The following is an 18,694-nucleotide window of genomic DNA, read 5'->3' as shown; positions in this document are numbered from 1 at the left end:
ACACAATACACCAACTATATCAAACAGACTGTGCACAACACTCTAACATCAGAATATACATTTTTCTCAATTACAATTTCCTAGATAGACCATATGTTAGGTCACAGATTAAATTTCAATAGATTTTAAAAGATAGATATCATACAAAGTATCTTCTCTGACCCCCAATATCAATATGAGAAAAAAATTTTATAGTTTTAAGCATTTACATTAAAAAAACAAGAAAGACCTCAAATCAGCAACCTATCTTTACAACTTAAGATACAAAAAGTACAAAGTAAACTCAAAGCAAGCAGAAGAAAGAAAATAATAAAGAATAGAGTAAATATAAATGAGATTGAGAATAGAAAAACAATAGAGAAAATCAATGAAACCAAAAGCGGTTTCTTCAAAAAGGTCAACAAAATTGACAAATATTTAGCTAGACTAAGAAATAAAGAAAGAAGTTTCAAAATTACTAAAATCAGAAATGAAGTGGCAGCATTATTAATGATTCTACAGAATAAAAAGGATTATAAAATAGTACTATGAACAACAGTATGCAAATTTGATAACCTAGACAAAATAGACAAATTCCTAGAAACACAAAACCTACTAAGACTAAATCACAAAGAAACAGAAAATATGAATAGACTAATAACTAGTAAGAAGATTGAATCGGTAATCAAAAATCTCCTAACAAAGAAAAGCCCTAGACTTGATGACTTCACTGGTGAATTCTACCAAACATTTAAAGAGGAACACATACCAATGCTTCTCAGATTTCTCCCAAAAAAATAAAGACAAGGGGATACTTCTTAACTCATTCTATACATTCTATCAGCATTACCCTGATACCAAAGCCAGACAAGGCCACTACAGGAAAAGAAAAGTACAGACCAACATCCCTCAGGAACACCGATGTAAATATCCTTAACAAAATATTAGCAAACCAAATTCAGCAGCATATTAAAAGGATGATACACTATGACCAAGTGAGATTTATTCCTGCAATGCAAGAATGACTCAACTTATGAAAGCACATCACATTAACAGAATGAAGGGGGAAAAATGATAATCTCAAATAACACAGAAAACCTTTGACAAAGTTTAACACCCTTCCATAGATGGAAAATTCTTCAACATAGTACAAACCATACATGAAAAACCCATAGCAAACATCATATTCAATGGTAAAAAATACTGAAAGCTTTTCCTCTAAGATCAGGAACAAGGCAAGGATGCCTGTTCTCACCTCCTATTCAACATAGCAGTTCTGTTCAACATAGAAGTTCTAGCCAGAGTAATTAGGCAAGAAGAAAAATAAAAGGCAGACAATTGAAGAGAAAGAAGTAAAATTATCTGTTTGCAGACAATATGATCTTACATGGAGAAACCCTAAAGATTCCACACACACAAAAAAAAATTGTTAGTATCAATAAATGAATTCAGCAAAGTAGCAGGATATAAAGTTGACACAAATAAATCAGTTGCATTTCTATATACTAACAATGAACAATCTAAAAATGAAAATAAGAATGCAATTCCATTTATAATTACACCAAAAAGAATAAAATACTTGGGAATTAACTTAGCCAAGAAGGGAAAAGACTTGTACAATGAAGGCTGCAAAACACTGCTGAAAGAAACTAAAGAAGATAGATATTTTAAAAAGTGGAAAGACATTCCATGTTCATGAATTGGATGACTTAATATTGTTAAGATGTCAATACTACACAAAGCAAGCTGCAAGTTCAATGTAATCCCTATCAAAGACCCAATGACTTTTTTGCAGAAATGGAAAACTCCAATCTAAAATTCATATAGAATATCAAGGGACATGAATAGCCAAAACAATCTTGAAAAAAAAAAAAAGTTAGAGGACTCCCAGTTCCTGATTTCAAAACTCACTACAAAGCTACAGTAATCAAAACAGTATGGTACTGGTATAAAGACAGGCATCTAGACAAATGGAATAGAATAGAGAGCCCAGAAACAAATCCTCACACATATGGTCAAGTGTTTTTTTACTAGGGTGCTAAGACCATTCACTAGAGAAAGGACAGTCTCTTCAACAAAATAGTACTGGGAAAACTGGATATCCACATGCAAAGGATAAAGGTGCACCCTTAGCTAACACAATATACAAAAACTAACTGAAACTGGATCAAAGACCTAAATGTAAGACCTCAAACTTTTAGAAGAAAACACAGGATAAAAGTTTCAAGACACTGAACGTTCAATGATGTCTTAGATATGACACCAAAGGCACAGGCAATCAAAGAAAAAATCGACAAATTAAACTTCATGAAAATTTTAAAAGTTTGTGTATCAAAAGACACTATCAACAATATAAAAAGGCAACACAGAGAATGGAAGAAAATATGTGTAGATCATGTATTTAATAAGGAATTAATATCCAGAATACACAGAAAACTCCTACAACTCAACAATAAAAAACCCCAAACAACTGAATTAAAAAAATGCACAAAGGGGGCCTCCCTGGTGGCGCAGTGGTTGAGAGTCCGCCTGCCGATGCAGGGGACGCGGGTTCGTGCCCTGGTCTGGGAAGATCCCACATGCTGCAGAGCGGCTGGGCCCATGAGCCATGGCCGCTGAGCCTGCGCGTCCAGAGCCCGTGCTCCGCAATGGGAAAGGCCACAACAGTGAGAGGCCCACGTACCGCAAAAAAAAAAAAAAAAAAAATGAAAGCGGGGTCTGGAAGAGATATTTGCATACCCATGTTCATAGCAGCATTTTTCACAATAGCTAAAACATGGAAGCAACCCAAATGTCCATCCACTGACGAATGGATAAGCAAAATGTGATACATACATATAATGGACTATTGTTTAGCCTTAAAAAGGAAGGAAATTCTGAAACATTCTACAATGTGGATGAAACCTGAGGGCATTGTGCTAAGTGAAATAAACCAATTACAAAAGACAAATACTGTATGATTCCACTTATATGAGGTATACTTAGAGTAGTCAAAATCATAGATACAGAAAGTAAAATGGTGGATGCCAGGGACTAGGGGGTGGGAATGGGAAGTAATTGTTCAATAGGTATAAAGTTTCAGTTTTGAAAGATGAGAAGAGTTCTGGAGATGGATGGCGGTGGTGGTTGCATAACTATATAAACATACTTAATATCATTGAACTGTACACTCAAAAAGTGGTTAAGATGGTAAATTTTATATTACATATATTTTATCACAATAAAAAGTGAAGAGAAAAAAAAAAGAAAAGGAAGAAAAAGTAGGCAAAGGATCTGAATAGACACTTCTCCAAAGAAGATACACACATGGCCAATAAGCACATCAAAAGATGCTCAACCTCATTAGTCGTCAAGGAAAATGCAAATCAAAACCACAATGGTATACCACTTTACATCCACTAGTGTGTCTAGAATCAAAAAGTCAGATAATAACAAGTGTTGGTGATGATATAGAGGAATTGGAACCCTTATACACTGCTGGTTGGAATGTAAAATGGTATAGCTGCTTTGGAAAACCGTCTGGCATTTCATCAAGTGACAAATTATAGAGTTACCGTTTGACCTAGCAATCCCACTCCTAGATATATATCCAAGAGAAATGAAACATATGTCCATGCAAAAACTTGTACGTACCATTTATAGCTGCATTATTCACAATAGCCAAGTGCCCATCAACAGACTAATCATAAAATGTGGTACGTCCAGAAATGGAATATTATTCATCCATAAAAAGGAATGGAGTGCTGACACATATTACAGCATGGGTAAGCCTTTAAAACATTATGTTAAGTGAAAGAAGTTAGTCAAAAGTCCACATATTATATAATTCTATTCACACATATGTCCAGAATTGGATAATCTATAGAGACAGAAAATAGCTGAGTGGTTCCTAGGGCTGTGGGATGGGAGGTATATAGGGAGGTGATAGCTAAATGGTACAGCATGAAAATATTCCAAAATGGACGGTGATGATGGATGCTCGTATCTGCGAATATACTAAAAACCACAGAATTGTACACTTCAAGTATGTATTATGTAAATTGTCCCAACAGAGCTGTTTTTAAAGATCTTTATGTTTACAGTTCATAGATAATACAAGAGACAAGAAGCAAGTTAAATAATGCCACAAGAAAGCAAGGACACAAATCACAACGTGGGAAATTCTACAGACAAATGTCCAGTTCATCAAACAAATCAAAGTGTAGAGGGAAACAGAAAGAATGCTTCTACAGAGTGCGAATCTTAAGAGACACAATGAAATGAGTGATGTGGACCATCTATGGATTCTGATTCCAACAAATTTACTATAAAAAGAATATCTTTGAGATAATCAGGAAATTTTGAGTATGTTTAGTAATTAGTTTTGGCTTTTGTTGGCTATAACAATGACATGTTGTTGTTGTTGTTTTAATGTCCTTATTGGTAGAGATGCGTGCTAAGGTAGTTATAGTAGGAATGATAGGAGGCCCAGAACCTGTTATGAAATACTTTGCAAAGCTCCTCTTCCCCTTGCTTTCCTCTCCTTTTCGGTCCTAAGCGAACAAAAAGTCCAAATGCCAAGAAGACAGGTGTCTGTGCTGTGGGGGTCATGTAGCCACAAGGGCCCCAAATGGCATACCGGAGTGCGGGCAGAGTGGGTGTGCCCAAGGGTTGGGTGGATGGATGGACTGGCACAGGGTGTCAGAAGAATCCATGCCAAGGAGAAGGTTGGGCAGCCCACTATGGAAGTCACAGCCAAGGAGGGGGAGGGCGTGTATGTAAGAGGATCGAGCAGTGTGGGTGTCAAAACATGAACAGGGTGAGGAGGGAACCCATGTGGGGAGCAGTTGGGCAGAGGAGTCGAAATCCAGGCTTGGTGAGGAAGGTTTCCACCTACAAGGAAGTTCATCAAATAGGTAAAAACATTAAGAATAATGGGAGTCAGGTTTCTCATTGTTGGAGAAGGGAGTCCCTTATTTGTTACAGCAGCACAGGCTAGACTGACTGGTACAAAGGGAATTTCAAAATAACAACAGGACTTTACTAAGTGGAGAGATCAGGGGGCTTTTTGTTTTCTTAATTACCCTGAGAAGAAAATAAAAACCTGATAAATGTGGATGTTGGATGGTTGTCATGGTTTGGTGAGTTCAGGAATGCAAAAGCCCCTGTACACACTCTCAAACATGCCGTAACCTGAGACCACGTTAACGAAGCCCATGGAATACCCAGCAACATGCGGCCGTAGCTTGTTCAAATGCAAGCACAGTGACCACATCACTTTGCTGGCCCTTCAAGGGCAAAGTGATGAATCAATGATAAATGACTCAGGGAATAATTTTAGACACAGAGGGCTGACTAAATGATTCTGAAAGATGTTGAAAAGAAAAAAAAGTGCACCAGACTCCATATCTGAGGCTGTTCCTACAGACCCACTCGCCGGCTTCTTTCCAGATGCTGTTATCTAGGGTCGGTAGCCTCAGCACCTCTGCAGGAGCTCAGAAGCCCTGCCACAGTGATCCTTGTCACCCACATTTCCAGCACCCCCAGGCGCCCTCGTCTTGAACAATCAGCGCACAGTGGGAAGGCACATAGGTTGGTATACTCTGGAGTAAATTTAGACGTAGAACTGTTTTGCATCCTTACTTATCTGAGTAATCTGTTCTGCCAAGTTTCCGCCTTTATAGTCAGGGACCAACCAATTACCATGAAAATCAGATGAATAAATATTGAAGAGAATGTGTTCCTCGTCTATTTTGGTGTCCTCAAAGCAAGGAAGTGACATTACGTTTTTAATTAAGTCTTTCATTTCCATTTTCTTTTTCAGCTAAAGCTGTCCTCCATAGGATCAATTAAGCTAGATAATCAGATCCAACAAAAAGCCCCCCAAAAGAACAGTTATTAGTAGGTGTGATTTACAGATTTTCCCAACCATACTGCAAATTTCTCCTCCAAAATTAAAGCTGTAGAGACAGCACAGCTTGGGGTGTTTGGGCTTGCTCAGACACCTAGTCTAACTTCATGTCCTCCTTGTCTTCTACATTATCTTGATACTGGTTCATGAATGTATAATATATTAGTAGTAGTACATATCTTTTGTAAATCATATTTTTGTCTATAAGGACTGAGTGAACAAAAAAATGAATCATCTTTGATCTATAACGAGGTATAATTTAGCTAATTTTTTTTTTTGCGGTACGCAGGCCTCTCACTGCTGTGGCCTCTCCCGCTGCAGAGCACAGGCCCCGGACGCACAGGCCCAGCAGCCATGGCTCACGGGCTCAGCCGCTCTGCGGCATGTGGGATCTTCCCAGACTGGGCGGGGCACGAACCCGTGTCCCCTGCATCGGCAGGTGGACTCTCAACCACTGTGCCACCAGGCAAGCCCTAGCTAAATTTTAACTTTAAAAAAATACCTAAAATTTTCAACTGAAATATTTATATTCTCATAGGATTTCTATTTCCCTCCTATTTTCCTTTAGATAACTACAACTAATTTAATAGGCAGCCAATGCAAATGGAAAGAACTCTGGACTAAGTCTGTGTAGAAAATCTCATTTGTGACCCCAGGTCACCTTCTTTGGTCCTCAACTCCTAACCTGAAAAACCCTGAGGCTGATTTATGTATTCAGTTATCTAATGCTTATTGAACACCAGCTATGCGCCAGGCACTATTCTAGATGGTGGGAAATACTGCAATGAACAAGACTGCTACCCTCATGCAGATTATAGTCTAGTGGGGGAAACGAAATAATAAACAAATTAGCAAATAAACGAGTGCTTGTTTGTGACAAGTGCTTAAGGGTAAAAATAAATCAGGGTAAAGAAATAGGGGGTATCTAGGGGATTCTATTTGAGGTAAAATGGTGGGGGAAGTCTCCTCTGACCTGAGTAAGCCTAGATCATTGTAAGAGGTGTGTATAACCACGTGATCTTGACACCCAAACCAGACGAGCACACACAAGTGAAGGAAGCAAAGACAATGAAGACAGATTTCTCTTATGAACTGTGCCTGAAAAAATCCTAAAGGAGATATTAGGACTCCAAATCCATGATTACTATGTCAAGACCAAGCAGGGTTTATGCCAGGATGCAACATCAGAAAAATCTACCTGTGTAATTTCCCACATGAATGGACTTTAGGAAAAAAATCATGGTATTATCTCAAAAGCTGCTGAAGAAGCATTTGATGAAGTTCAATACCTATACATGATAAAAGTAGTTGGGCCATTAATATGTATAAATAGGTAATGAGAGCAGAGATTGCCATTTTAACTGGCTCATGGACATATCTCAGGTGCCAAAAACAATGCCTGGATTAGTAGTCATCCAGTACACATTTGTTGAGTGAATGAATGAATGAAGTCTTTTAGGTTGATAAGGACATCTACCAAAGCTTACATCATCCTTAAGGGAACAAAACCTCAAACATTCCTTCAGGTTGGAAACTGAACAATGGCGCCCTCTCCTGGCCAATGCTCAAAGGTGCCCTCTAATGTCTGGGATTGGAAGGCAGGCGAAAAAACTCAGTGTTTGCAATGGCAATGACCGCTGGTCCAGTAAAACGACTGCAATCAGCAAAATTTCCAGGCTCAAGATCACACTACTCTCCTCTCCCTGCAGCCACAACTACTGAGAAAAAATGATCAAAGATAACATACCACTTACAACAGGAACTAAAACTAGACACCCTAGGAAGTAACCTAACAATGGAAACAGAAGAACTTTCTGGAGAGAATTTTAAAATTCTAACAAAAGACATCTTAAAACTAAATAAGTGGAGACATGCCATGCTTATGGAGGTGATGATTTAGTATTGAAAAATGTCAGCTCGTCCCAAATTAATCTGTAAATTCAGTGCAAGTCCTATCGAAACCCCAGCATGTATTTTTGGTGACTTGATAAACTGAATCTAAAATCAGAACAAAGAATAAAGGTCTAGAATAGCTAAGACAACTTATAAAAAGGAGACTCAAGAGGAAGGACGCACACCACCAGATATTAAGACAGTTTAAGGCCGTAACGACTAAAGCAGTATGGAACTTGCACAAGGAACAGACAGTCAAATCAGTAGAACAAAACTGAGAGTCCAGAAACAGACCCATGACACAGAGACTTAGTGTGTAATAGAAGGAGCATCACTATCACAGAGAAAAGATGAATTATTTGGTAAATAGTGATGGGGGAATTGGCTCACTACATGGCGATTTTTAAAATGTTGCGTCCTATCTTATATCATCTTCCAAAGTAACTTCAGTTGGAATTGAAAGGTAAATGTGAAAGATAAACAATAAAGCTAGTAGGGGAAAATATAGAGTACCATGCATCTGTGATTTGTAGGTGAGAAACCTTTTAAAACTCAAAACTATAAACCATAAAGGGGAAAATTGATGGATTCAGCTACATTCCCCCCCAAAAAGACTTTTATCTGATGAAGAATGTCACAGACACAACTACCTGATAGGTGAAGATGTGGGAGAGTACAGATGGAGATTCCATTGCTGGAATAAACTCAAGAAAACCCAATAAGAAGATTGAAAGAGAAACATGGGGGAAAGATAGGAACATAAAATTTATGGAGAAACCTGTTAAAGTGCAATCAAAGAATTGCACAGCAAACAATGAGACATCACTTCACTCCTCACCCGCACCAGATTAGCAAAACTAGATAGAGAAGGGGTGGGTGTGGGACCCTCACACTCTGCTGCTGTGCATGTCAGTAGCCCAGCCATTCTGGAAGCAGATGCAACCCCTGATGACACTAGATGTATGTCCATCCTGTGATCAGTACACTCCTGGGATATGCCCCAGAGAGACCATCCCAGGTGCAGGGGAAACAGGCACGAGGTTTGCAGCACCTTCAGTGTTTCAATCCTTCACAAGAGAGCTCAGGAAGTGATGTGCAGATGGTGTATCCAGTGAGCCCCAGATGGCCCACCCAAGTAACAATTCAGTATACGGAAGGCACCACTGACAGATCTTAAAAACATGTACCAAAGGGAAAAAGAAAGAAATGATTTGTGGAATAACATCATGTTTGTTTGCAAATTTCTGAAACACACAAACACAAAATATGTATTTTCCCTGGTGTGCATATATGTAAAAAAAATCCACACAACGAAAGAAGGTGAATTGGATATATGTTACATTCATGGGGAGTGGTTGCCCAGCTGGAGAGTGGAAGGGAAGAGAAGAAAAGGTGCAGAGGTCTAGGGAGCTGAGGTGTGCAGGCAACTTAGTCTAGACACCTGAGGCAACAAATCATCTCAGGTAACACCGCCTCTTTCCCCAAACACACACAGTTAAATTGTGTCCAAGTCCAAAGGAAGAATGTCTTCATTCCTACCTGTCAATCAAAAAATGCAACGTCCTTCATAGAGAACAGACTTGTGGTTGCCAAGGGGAAGGGGAGGTTGGGGAGGAAAGGATTAGAAGTTTGGGTTTAGCAGATGCAAACTATTATATATAGAATGGATAAACCGCAAGGTCCTACTGTAGAACACAGGGAACTATATTCAGTATCCTGTGATAAATCATCATGGAAAAGAATATGAAAAAGAATATATATATATATATATATATGCATAACTAAGTCACTTTGCTGTACAGCAGAAATTAACACAACATTGTGAATCAACTACACTTCAATAAATTTTTTTTTAAAATGCCATGTTCTTAACCACTATTGAGATAACTACCTGCTGCTTTGTTTTCACTGGATAAAAATATTTTAAACAACAATCCTGGAATTTACTCAATGGCTAGGCTAAGGTAACTACATTTATTAAACTTAGTAATTCTTGGACTGTGCCAGGGTGAAGTCAAATTTATTTATTGACTGAAAGATGGTATATTCAGTCAACCCCATAGAATTATTCAGACACAACTGTATTGCCAGGAAGTGCCAAAATCACTGTCATGAGGTATTACTTCTCTGGGTGGGAAAGCAAGAGACTAATGAATAGGAGGCTTACTTACTGCTTCATCACATTTTATAACCTGCAAATTAAAAACTGGTGATTCAACCTGTAGAGATATTTGAGGTAAATATTAAAAGCCCAGGAGCCTTGTACTTCTTTGTCCACTATGAACGTATTTGGAAAGAAAACTTTCTCAGTGTTTGTATTTATTTTAAAGAACATGAGAATTAAGCCTTTCAACCTGGGTCCTGGGGATTTCCAAGTTTTATAACTTGCACAGAGGTCCCTGACCATGGTATTCCTGTAGCCTGGCTCTGGCCTGAAAGCATAAGTCCTCTGGGCCTGGTCTCCAGGGCCCTGGAGAAATGACCGTCAGGACTTAGCAGGCATATGTGAGTAGAGGAGGGAAAGTGGCCCCCAGTGCAGTGACCCAGGGTAGACTGTCGGAGGGAGGTTGGCCAGTGCAGGCCACACTCCGCCCTGTGCTCACCGTGCCTTCCGGGTCCACGAGCAGCAGGTGCTTGGCCTGGCCATTGTGCATGCCAGTGAGGACAAAGGAGCCTGGGTTGGTGGTGCTCTTCCTGACCAGGAAGTCTCCGTCTCTCTTCAGTAGCCCCTCTGCCTCCTTCCTGCTCATCTCCCCTTGGTACCAAGGCTCTGCTTTCAGCTCTTCCAGCATCTTGGCATCCGGGGCTCTGGGTGAGATGGGGCTGATGCACTCCACGGAGGCTGCCTTGCTCAACAGAGGCCCCAAGGACTGGTTCTTGAGAGCATCTTCAAAAGGTTCTGCCAAAAACATTTGCCAGCAACACATCAATCCCAAGGAGAACAAATGATAGACAGTACAGTGTGAAGGTTGGAAATGCAAAGGCAACTTCTACCAGAAAAATAAGAAGTAGAGAAAAATGACTGGCTGGTAATACAACAAGACTCATCATAACAAGCATTTGAAAGCAAAGCCCAAATCTTGGCATGACTCATTCTGATGAGTCTGCTTTCCCAAGACAGCTGGGCATTGTGTCTTGTGCCAAAGACTCAAGCACACCCTTTGCCTCACTAGTTAGAATGACTCCCTTTTTGCACGCTGCAAGAGGCCATGAATATTACATGCCATCTACTTTCTCTGGAACATTGGCTAGCCTCTTCAACAAATGTGTTCTCTTCTGAATAAAAATCTGCCAATACCAAAGAAAATACACAAAGGAAAAGAAAAGTTGCAAGGTTTTGATTTCATGCAAAACTGAAACCCAGCCCAACAAATGTTTCTTTCAAAATTTTTGTATTAGGTGAATTCTTAAAAGAGAAGAAAACTGACATTTATTGGGTGCCTTTTGTGTGACTTGCCCCAGGCTAGGAGCTCTACCTCCCCTTGACCTTCACTTGTTTCCCTGTAGAAAAAGGCTCTTGTGTGAGTGTTTGAGATTGAGCTTGACTTTATGCCCTTCAGAACATACTTCTCACTGCAGGCCATGGCTCTAACAGCAACAAATATCAGCGGTAAGAGAAGTCACCAGGCTCATCTAATTAAATCTCAATGTTCGATTTTCAAACAAGGCAATATGTACAACAGCACTCTGAAAAATGCCCACAGTGCCACACAAGTGTAAGCTGTTGTGATGATTATTTAGGACCCCACTGCCAACCTGCCACAATGCAAGCACCACAAGAACAAGAATGGTTCTCTCCTGGGCACAGCTACATCCCTCTAGTCCAACATTGTTCCTGGGACATAGTTTGTACCCATAAATATTCAGTGAGTGCTGTAAAATCAGACCAGTTTGCTAAATGTTGGTAGAGAATGGGCAGATGTGAAGTGAATACATGAAACCAAAACTAAATCATTTTGACACTTGTTAAATGATTTACAGATTTGGGGCAAAAAAGAGGTTAAAACTACGGACTAAAATTCTGTTCGTAGATTTTCTCTTTTTATGCTACTTTTTTCCCTGATTACCTGGAGTAGTTGAAAATTTGTATTCTGTTCCTGTACCATCACCATCATCACCACCATCACCATCACCACAACATCATCACCACCATCATAATCACCATCACCTCAGCCCCACCACTAGCATCAACATCATCACCATCACTATCAACATCATCATCACCATCATCATCATCACCAACACCACTATCACCATCTTATCATTATTATCACCTTCATTACCACCATTACCATCATCACCATCACCATATCATTATCCTCATCACCATCACTGCCATCACCATCACCACAACATCATCACCATCATAATCACCATCACCTCAGCCCCACCACTAGCACCAACATCATCACCATCACTATCAACATCATCATCACCATCATCATCATCACCAACACCACTATCACCATCTTACCATTATTATCACCTTCATTACCACTATTACCATCATCACCATCACCATATCATTACCTTCATCACCATCACTGCCATCACCATCACCACAACATCATCACCATCATAATCACCATCACCTCAGCCCCACCACTAGCACCAACATCATCACCATCACTATCAACATCATCATCACCATCATCATCATCACCAACACCACTATCACCATCTTATCATTATTATCACCTTCATTACCACTATTAACATCATCACCATCACCATGTCATTACCTTCATCACCATCACCACCATCACCATCACCACAATCATCAGCATCACCACCACCATCAGTACCATTACCATCACTATCAGCACCACTACCACCATCATTATTTAGCTATAGTGGTTCAAGATAAACACAGAGTGCTAGGTCTATCTTTCCATACTTTTCAATAGATACTAGCCTCTCCAGGGCTCTTTATACTTTCGGTTTCCCCTTCTCTAGTTTTGGGAGTAGGAGTAGAAATTGATGGATGAAAAAAGGGAGGTCTGGCGTTCATTTTTCCCATCTCAAATCCCAGCCCAATCTAACTCTCCTCAGGCTCTGGGGCCAAGAGTCACTGGTATATTGACTAAATTAAACAGTGAAAATTGTCTGACCATAAATACAACTACTAAACTGAAGTTGGGAGATATCGTTACAACAGGAGTTACCACTTTGCTCTGCATCTTGAGAAGTTGCTTCATACCTCCTAGGCTATTTCCACATTTTTTTAAATGAAGAGATTAGACGAGACGATTCTACAGTTCTTCTGGCTTTGGTGATTTTTAAAATCAGAATGGGAGTCCAGTGACCCATTCTGGGGAAAAATAGACTTTTGTTGTCATAGTACAGCCTGATTATAAAAGCACTCAGCCCTGTCCTCACCCACATACAATACCAGGTATGTATTGTATGTGGTGAACCAGCAGTGAAGTTACCAAACCTCTAGGGTTCTCTGTTTCCTCCTCTATAAAATGGTAATAATAATAATATCTACCCGTAGGACTATTGCAAAAATTAAATAAAATAATAAGCACCTAACCACGTGGTAGAAACTCACTAAGTGCTAGTCTCCTCTCCCTCCCTCTTCAACCTGTAAAATTCTCAAGGAAATTGAAAAAGAAATTTGGGGGTGTAAAGCTGTTCATGAGCTTGGGAAGCTCTTTCAAAATTCCTTAACAACAATTTACACTTTCATTAATCAGTTCACAGATGATTTATTTTTCCCAATCTATATGCCAAACAGAGGTCCATGGTACACATCATACTACAGTGCAATCAACAGGAGCTTGGGGTTACTCTTCTTATCCCATTTTATTTTTCATCAGAGTACCTGTCACTACCTGTAACACACAGTGGTTATTTAAACTTCATGGGAGTAGGGACTTTGTCTATTTGGTTTTCCTGTATATCCCCAGTAAGTAGACTAGTATTTGACACATGGTAGGTGTTCAGTAGAGAGGAAGAAGGGGAGAGAGAAAGAGAAAAAGTGAGAGGGAAAGTGAGTGTATGTAGGCAAACAAGAGGGTATATTACAATTTCTTGCTTATATGTTAGTCTTATTCAACAGCCTAACAGCTCTATGAAAACAGGGGCCAAGCCATTTCATCTTGGCATCCTTAAAACTGATACAGTATTTGGCACACAATTAATACCTAAGTATTATCCAATAATACTTATTAATAATAATACTTATTAATAATAATAATAATTAATAACAATCCAATTAATACCTAAGTGAATAAATAAATGAATGCGTTTATGTATATCATTTGTCTCAATATGATCTTCAAGAGCAAAGTCAATTATAAAACGGAGGTGGGTGGACTTCCCTTGTGGTCCAGTGGTTAAGAATCCGCCTTCCAATGCAGGAGACGCGGGTTCGATCCCTGGTCGGGGAACTAAGATCCCACATGCCGTGGGGCAACTAATCCTGCATGCTGCAACTACTGAGCCCATGTGCTCTGGAGCCTGCATGCCACAACTGGAGAGAAATTGGCATGCCACCACAAAGATCCCATGTGCTGCAACTAAGACCCAACACAGCCAAATAAATTAACTAATTAAAAAAAAAAAAAGAGGGGGAAACTGCTTTGCCTCTGCACTGCAGAGAAGGTTGTAATTCCAAAGCAGGTGTTGGCCAAGTTCAAAGCCTTGAAAAGCTCAATCATAACCCAGAAAAAGACAGCTCATCAGTGTCATTAATCAAAACCCCACTAGAAGAAAATTCAGTAATTGCACAGATTTCAAACAAAAGACAATGTAAAAAAACAGCCTCAAAAGAGAAAAATCCAGTGGCAAATGGAAACCCACTCATGTCAAAGAGGTCTTTCCGTGGACTGCTTTCTGCACTGCTTCCCGTGGCCAGCCCAGCCTGCAGCGGGATGCACTGGGTGTTGACATAGGTGGGGGCTTCTCCTGTAGGGGCCACATGCGATTTCCTTTCTGGCATGCTGTAGATGTCCAAGGACCCTGCAACAAGAAAACAGCCCTCTTTTCTCTTCTGATTGTAATGCTATTCACGTTAAGCTATCCAGTGATTCACAGAAAAGTTCCTTTAGCCCATTCATAAGAAGATCCTTCTTTCAGATGCCCATCCGCTAAATCTCCTCTCTGACCCTCTCACACCCTGTTGTACTCTGCTAGGATGCTCTCCACTCCTTCCTGTCAAAATGGGACCTACTGGCCCAGGATGATGGACGCCGTGAAGGTTAGGAGCCTTACCAAGACCCTAGGCACCTCTGACCTGGGCTGGGGGAGTGGCGGGGGTGGGTGCACACCTGCTGCAGAAGCTGCCTCAGCCTCCTCATCCCCTTTACAAAGGCCTGAGATCAAAATCACTGAGCAGGGCTTCCCTGGTGGCGCAGTGGTTGAGAGTCCGCCTGCCGATGCAGAGAACACGGGTTTGTGCCCCGGTCCAGGAAGATCCCACGTGCCGCGGAGCGGCTGGGCCCGTGAACCATGGCCACTGAGACTGCACGTCCAGAGCCTGTGCTCCGCAACGGGAGAGGCCACAACAGTGAGAGTCCCACATACCGCAAAAAAAAAAAAAAAAAAAAAATTGAGCAGAAGAACAACGGGCCTTATTTTCATTGCTCTTTTTTTTAAGTGTAGGGGAATGCTTCATATCTTAACTCCATTAGAAATGCACTGCAGGTGCTGTGACCCCATTTTATTAGAAAGTTACTTCCTCATGAATGAGGCACCTTCCTTATAAAACAGAGTCAGGCTTGTGCCTTCATGGAATTTCCCAACTGGACCAAGGCTCTGTCAAGGCAGGGTCAGGCTGTCCCTGTTCTTGTTGCCTGAGGCGAATGAAGTGTGTCGCCCTGCTTGAGCCACTATCCGATTCTTTGTATGGGATCGCTGTTTCTAACAGGCTTCCACAGACACTCTCAAGATCACCTTGGGCCTGGAGAGAGGTCACCTCTCCAGGTGGTGGGCTGTGGAAGTCGCTGTTTCTAACAGGCTTCCACAGACACTCTCAAGATCGCCTTGGGCCTGGAGAGAGGTCACCTCTCCAGGTGGTGGGCTGTGGAAGTTGGCTCAATCCAGCTGGCAAGAGTGGGTTCAGGGCTTTTGGAGAAGTCTTCCCAAGAGCCCATTGAAGGACTTTTGGCAGCACCACTGTCTCTGGCCTGTAAGCGTGAGAATGCAGGTGTCCTGCGAAAATCCCATCTCTGGGGAGCATCTCCACAAATTCCTGAGCTGTGTCTACTCCTCTCCCTGGATGTGGTTTCTATGTGTCACTGGTCATTCCTGAGCTACGAGTCCTGGCTTAGGGATGACTGTCTGCCGTTCAGACGTCTGTATGAACTGCAGACAACTCAGTCTGTAAAAATGACTTTACAAACTAATCTTTAAAAAGATCAAAAGCCCAATGAATAAGTTGCTGACGACGGCTCTTTCCCACTTCAGACATTGGCAGGTGCTGAGTCGGGGACAGGGAGACACACCCTCCCTGGTGTTGGTACCCAGAATTCAGTTTCATTTAGGGGAAATGGCTGCTAGCAGATCAATAAGGAACATTTGTATTTGTTCTATGGAAAAGATATTTATTGCTTACAAATAAGAACTTGACATTTATTTATTCTCTTTACACAAGAACTTGTGTAAGGCTCATTTTTGCCCTGGCGAACTTCTTACATTGCCTGTTCTTGGAACAGGCTGGAATAACTTGAATATCAAAAAAGACCTCATTTTCAAATAAACCTGATGAATTTTCAATAGAGTAAATATCTCATATAAGTAATGTGTCTCCTTTAGTCTTTAGCAGTTATATGTCTATGTACGCAATTGCTGTATAATACTTTTTAAATGTATATAGAACAAAGATGAAAAATGTTAAAAAAAAAAAAGTGCCTCTGGCAAAGTTATAACTTTAATGTGCTATTTCCATCCTATTCTGAGATAGAGCCATGTGGTGTACTGACTGGGTTTTAGGGATTATTGGCTGGGCAGTATGGATGGATCATCTTTCAGCTGGGGAAGGCAAGACATGAAATTCTTTCACCGGGGGAAATTTTTAAAATATATTGTCAAGGGTTTCCCTGGTGGCTCAGTGGTTGAGAGTCTGCCTGCCAATGCAGGGGACACGGGTTCGTGCCCCGGTCCAGGAAGATCCCACATGCCTTGGAGCGGCTGGGCCCATGAGCCATGGCCACTAGGCCTGCGCGTCTGGAGCCTGTGCTCCACAACGGGAGAGGCCACAACAGTGGGAGGCCCGTGTACCGCAAAAAAAAAAAAAAAAAAAAAATATATATATATATATATATACATATATATATATATATATATATATATATATATATATATAGTCAATTACTCGCCAGTACAAATGGCAATAATGAATGGAAAAGCCTTAATGTTAAACCAACAAATGTAAATTTCTATACCCAGAAGTGTACATTGGATTTAGCTCATTTGTCACTCCATCTCCTCCAGGCCCTGAACAGTTAGTAGTCAGGGCCCCAGAGCTATTGAAAATTATAGAAATGTTTGAGGTGGGAAAAAGTTTAAAATTAAAAGAGACTTTAAGGGGCTTCCCTGGTGGCGCAGTGGTTGAGAATCCGCCTGCCAATGCAGGACACACGGGTTCGAGCCCTGGTCTGGGAAGATCCCACATGCCAGGGAGTGGCTGGCCCTGTGAGCCACAATTACTGAGCCTGTGCGTCTGGAGCCTGTGCTCAGCAACGGGGGAGGCCGCGATAGTGAGAGGCCCACGCACCGCGATGAGGAGTGGCCCCCACTTGCCACAACTAGAGAAAGCCCTCTCACAAGAAACGAAGACCCAACACAGCAAAAATAAATTTAAAAAAAAAAATAAATAAATAAAATTTAAAAAATAAAAATAAAAGAGACTTTAAAATTGTATGTATACATACACACACATATATGTATGTGTAGAAATAACTGTCTAGAGAATAGAGACATGTTAGCGGTTAGTTTAAATTAAATGGTCCTTAAATAGCCATATAATTTTTTTGTGTGTGTGTGGTACGCGGGCCTCTCACTGTTGTGGCCTGTCCCGTTGCGGAGCACAGGCTCCGGACGCGCAGGCTCAGCGGCCATGGCTCACGGGCCCAGCCGCTCCGCGGCATGTGGGATCCTCCCGGACCGGGGCACGAACCCGCATCCCCTGCATCGGCAGGCGGACTCTCAACCACTGCGCCACCAGGGAAGCCCGCCATATAATTTTTAATGTGGGAGTTAGGTGCATGCTAAGAGGTTGGATAAGAGGTGGAAGTGTCCTCTAAGAGGACCCAGGGCTTGTGAGGGATTTGTATCCCTGGTACTATCTCTGCCAAGGGCCGGAATTGCTCCGCTCTTCCTGAAGCTGACCCTGGAGAGGGAAGGCAGGGGTGAGGCAAGGAAGGGAAAGCTACAAGCTACTGTTGGGAGCCACCGGGGTTCAGCCCTGCCAGGGAGCTGAGGGACAACACAAAGCACGCCCCACAGTCTCCCAAGTCAGCCCCGTTTGAAATGGGTGCAGGTGCCCCTGGGGGAGGTGAATTCCTCAGCCCCTGGGCAGGTGAGTCCTCCTGCCAGAGAAAGGCCTTAGGAGGAAAGTCTCAGGGTGCAGGAAGCAATGGGGCGGGTGGGGGCAGTGAGCTGGTCCTGGTGCCAGGGGCAGCATCATCTGATGTGTGCCCTCAGACATGCCCGACAGCCATTATTTCTATTTCTATGATCTGGCTTGGAACCTGCAGCCACACCCACAGCAGGTATTTCCAGTGGGTCACTCTGCCACTCCACAGGAGAGGAACTACCCACTAGGGAGCACATCACTTTTGAAAAGTATTTTTTATGTTTCTTGTCCACCTCACCTTGCCTCTCACCTTGCCTGACAGGTGTTTGCTGCCAGTCTTCGCCAAGCGGGTCTCCTAAGTGTCTCCCCTGGTAGTAAGTTTGCTCTTTTCCTGCAAACTATAGACATAT

The 18,694-nt window shown here is 41.5% G+C and overlaps 1 protein-coding gene across 1 annotated transcript in view; it reads right to left on the bottom strand.

Annotated features, from left to right (window-relative positions):
• Positions 1-18,694, bottom strand: part of SHC3 (SHC adaptor protein 3) — a 155,998-nt gene that overhangs the window by 16,042 nt on the left and 121,262 nt on the right. The window contains exons 9-11 of the mRNA XM_060101283.1: positions 18,595-18,682; positions 14,570-14,728; positions 10,366-10,661 (exon numbers count right to left, since the gene is read on the bottom strand). Coding sequence (XP_059957266.1) covers positions 10,366-10,661; positions 14,570-14,728; positions 18,595-18,682 — 543 coding nt within the window. The remainder of the gene's footprint in view (positions 1-10,365; positions 10,662-14,569; positions 14,729-18,594; positions 18,683-18,694) is intronic.

Source organism: Mesoplodon densirostris, chromosome 6, assembly GCF_025265405.1.
Source record: "Mesoplodon densirostris isolate mMesDen1 chromosome 6, mMesDen1 primary haplotype, whole genome shotgun sequence".
Taxonomy (NCBI): Eukaryota; Metazoa; Chordata; class Mammalia; order Artiodactyla; family Ziphiidae; genus Mesoplodon; species Mesoplodon densirostris.
The sequence above is the reverse complement of the archived record's forward strand: the minus strand, read 5'-3'. Positions and strand labels throughout refer to the sequence as shown.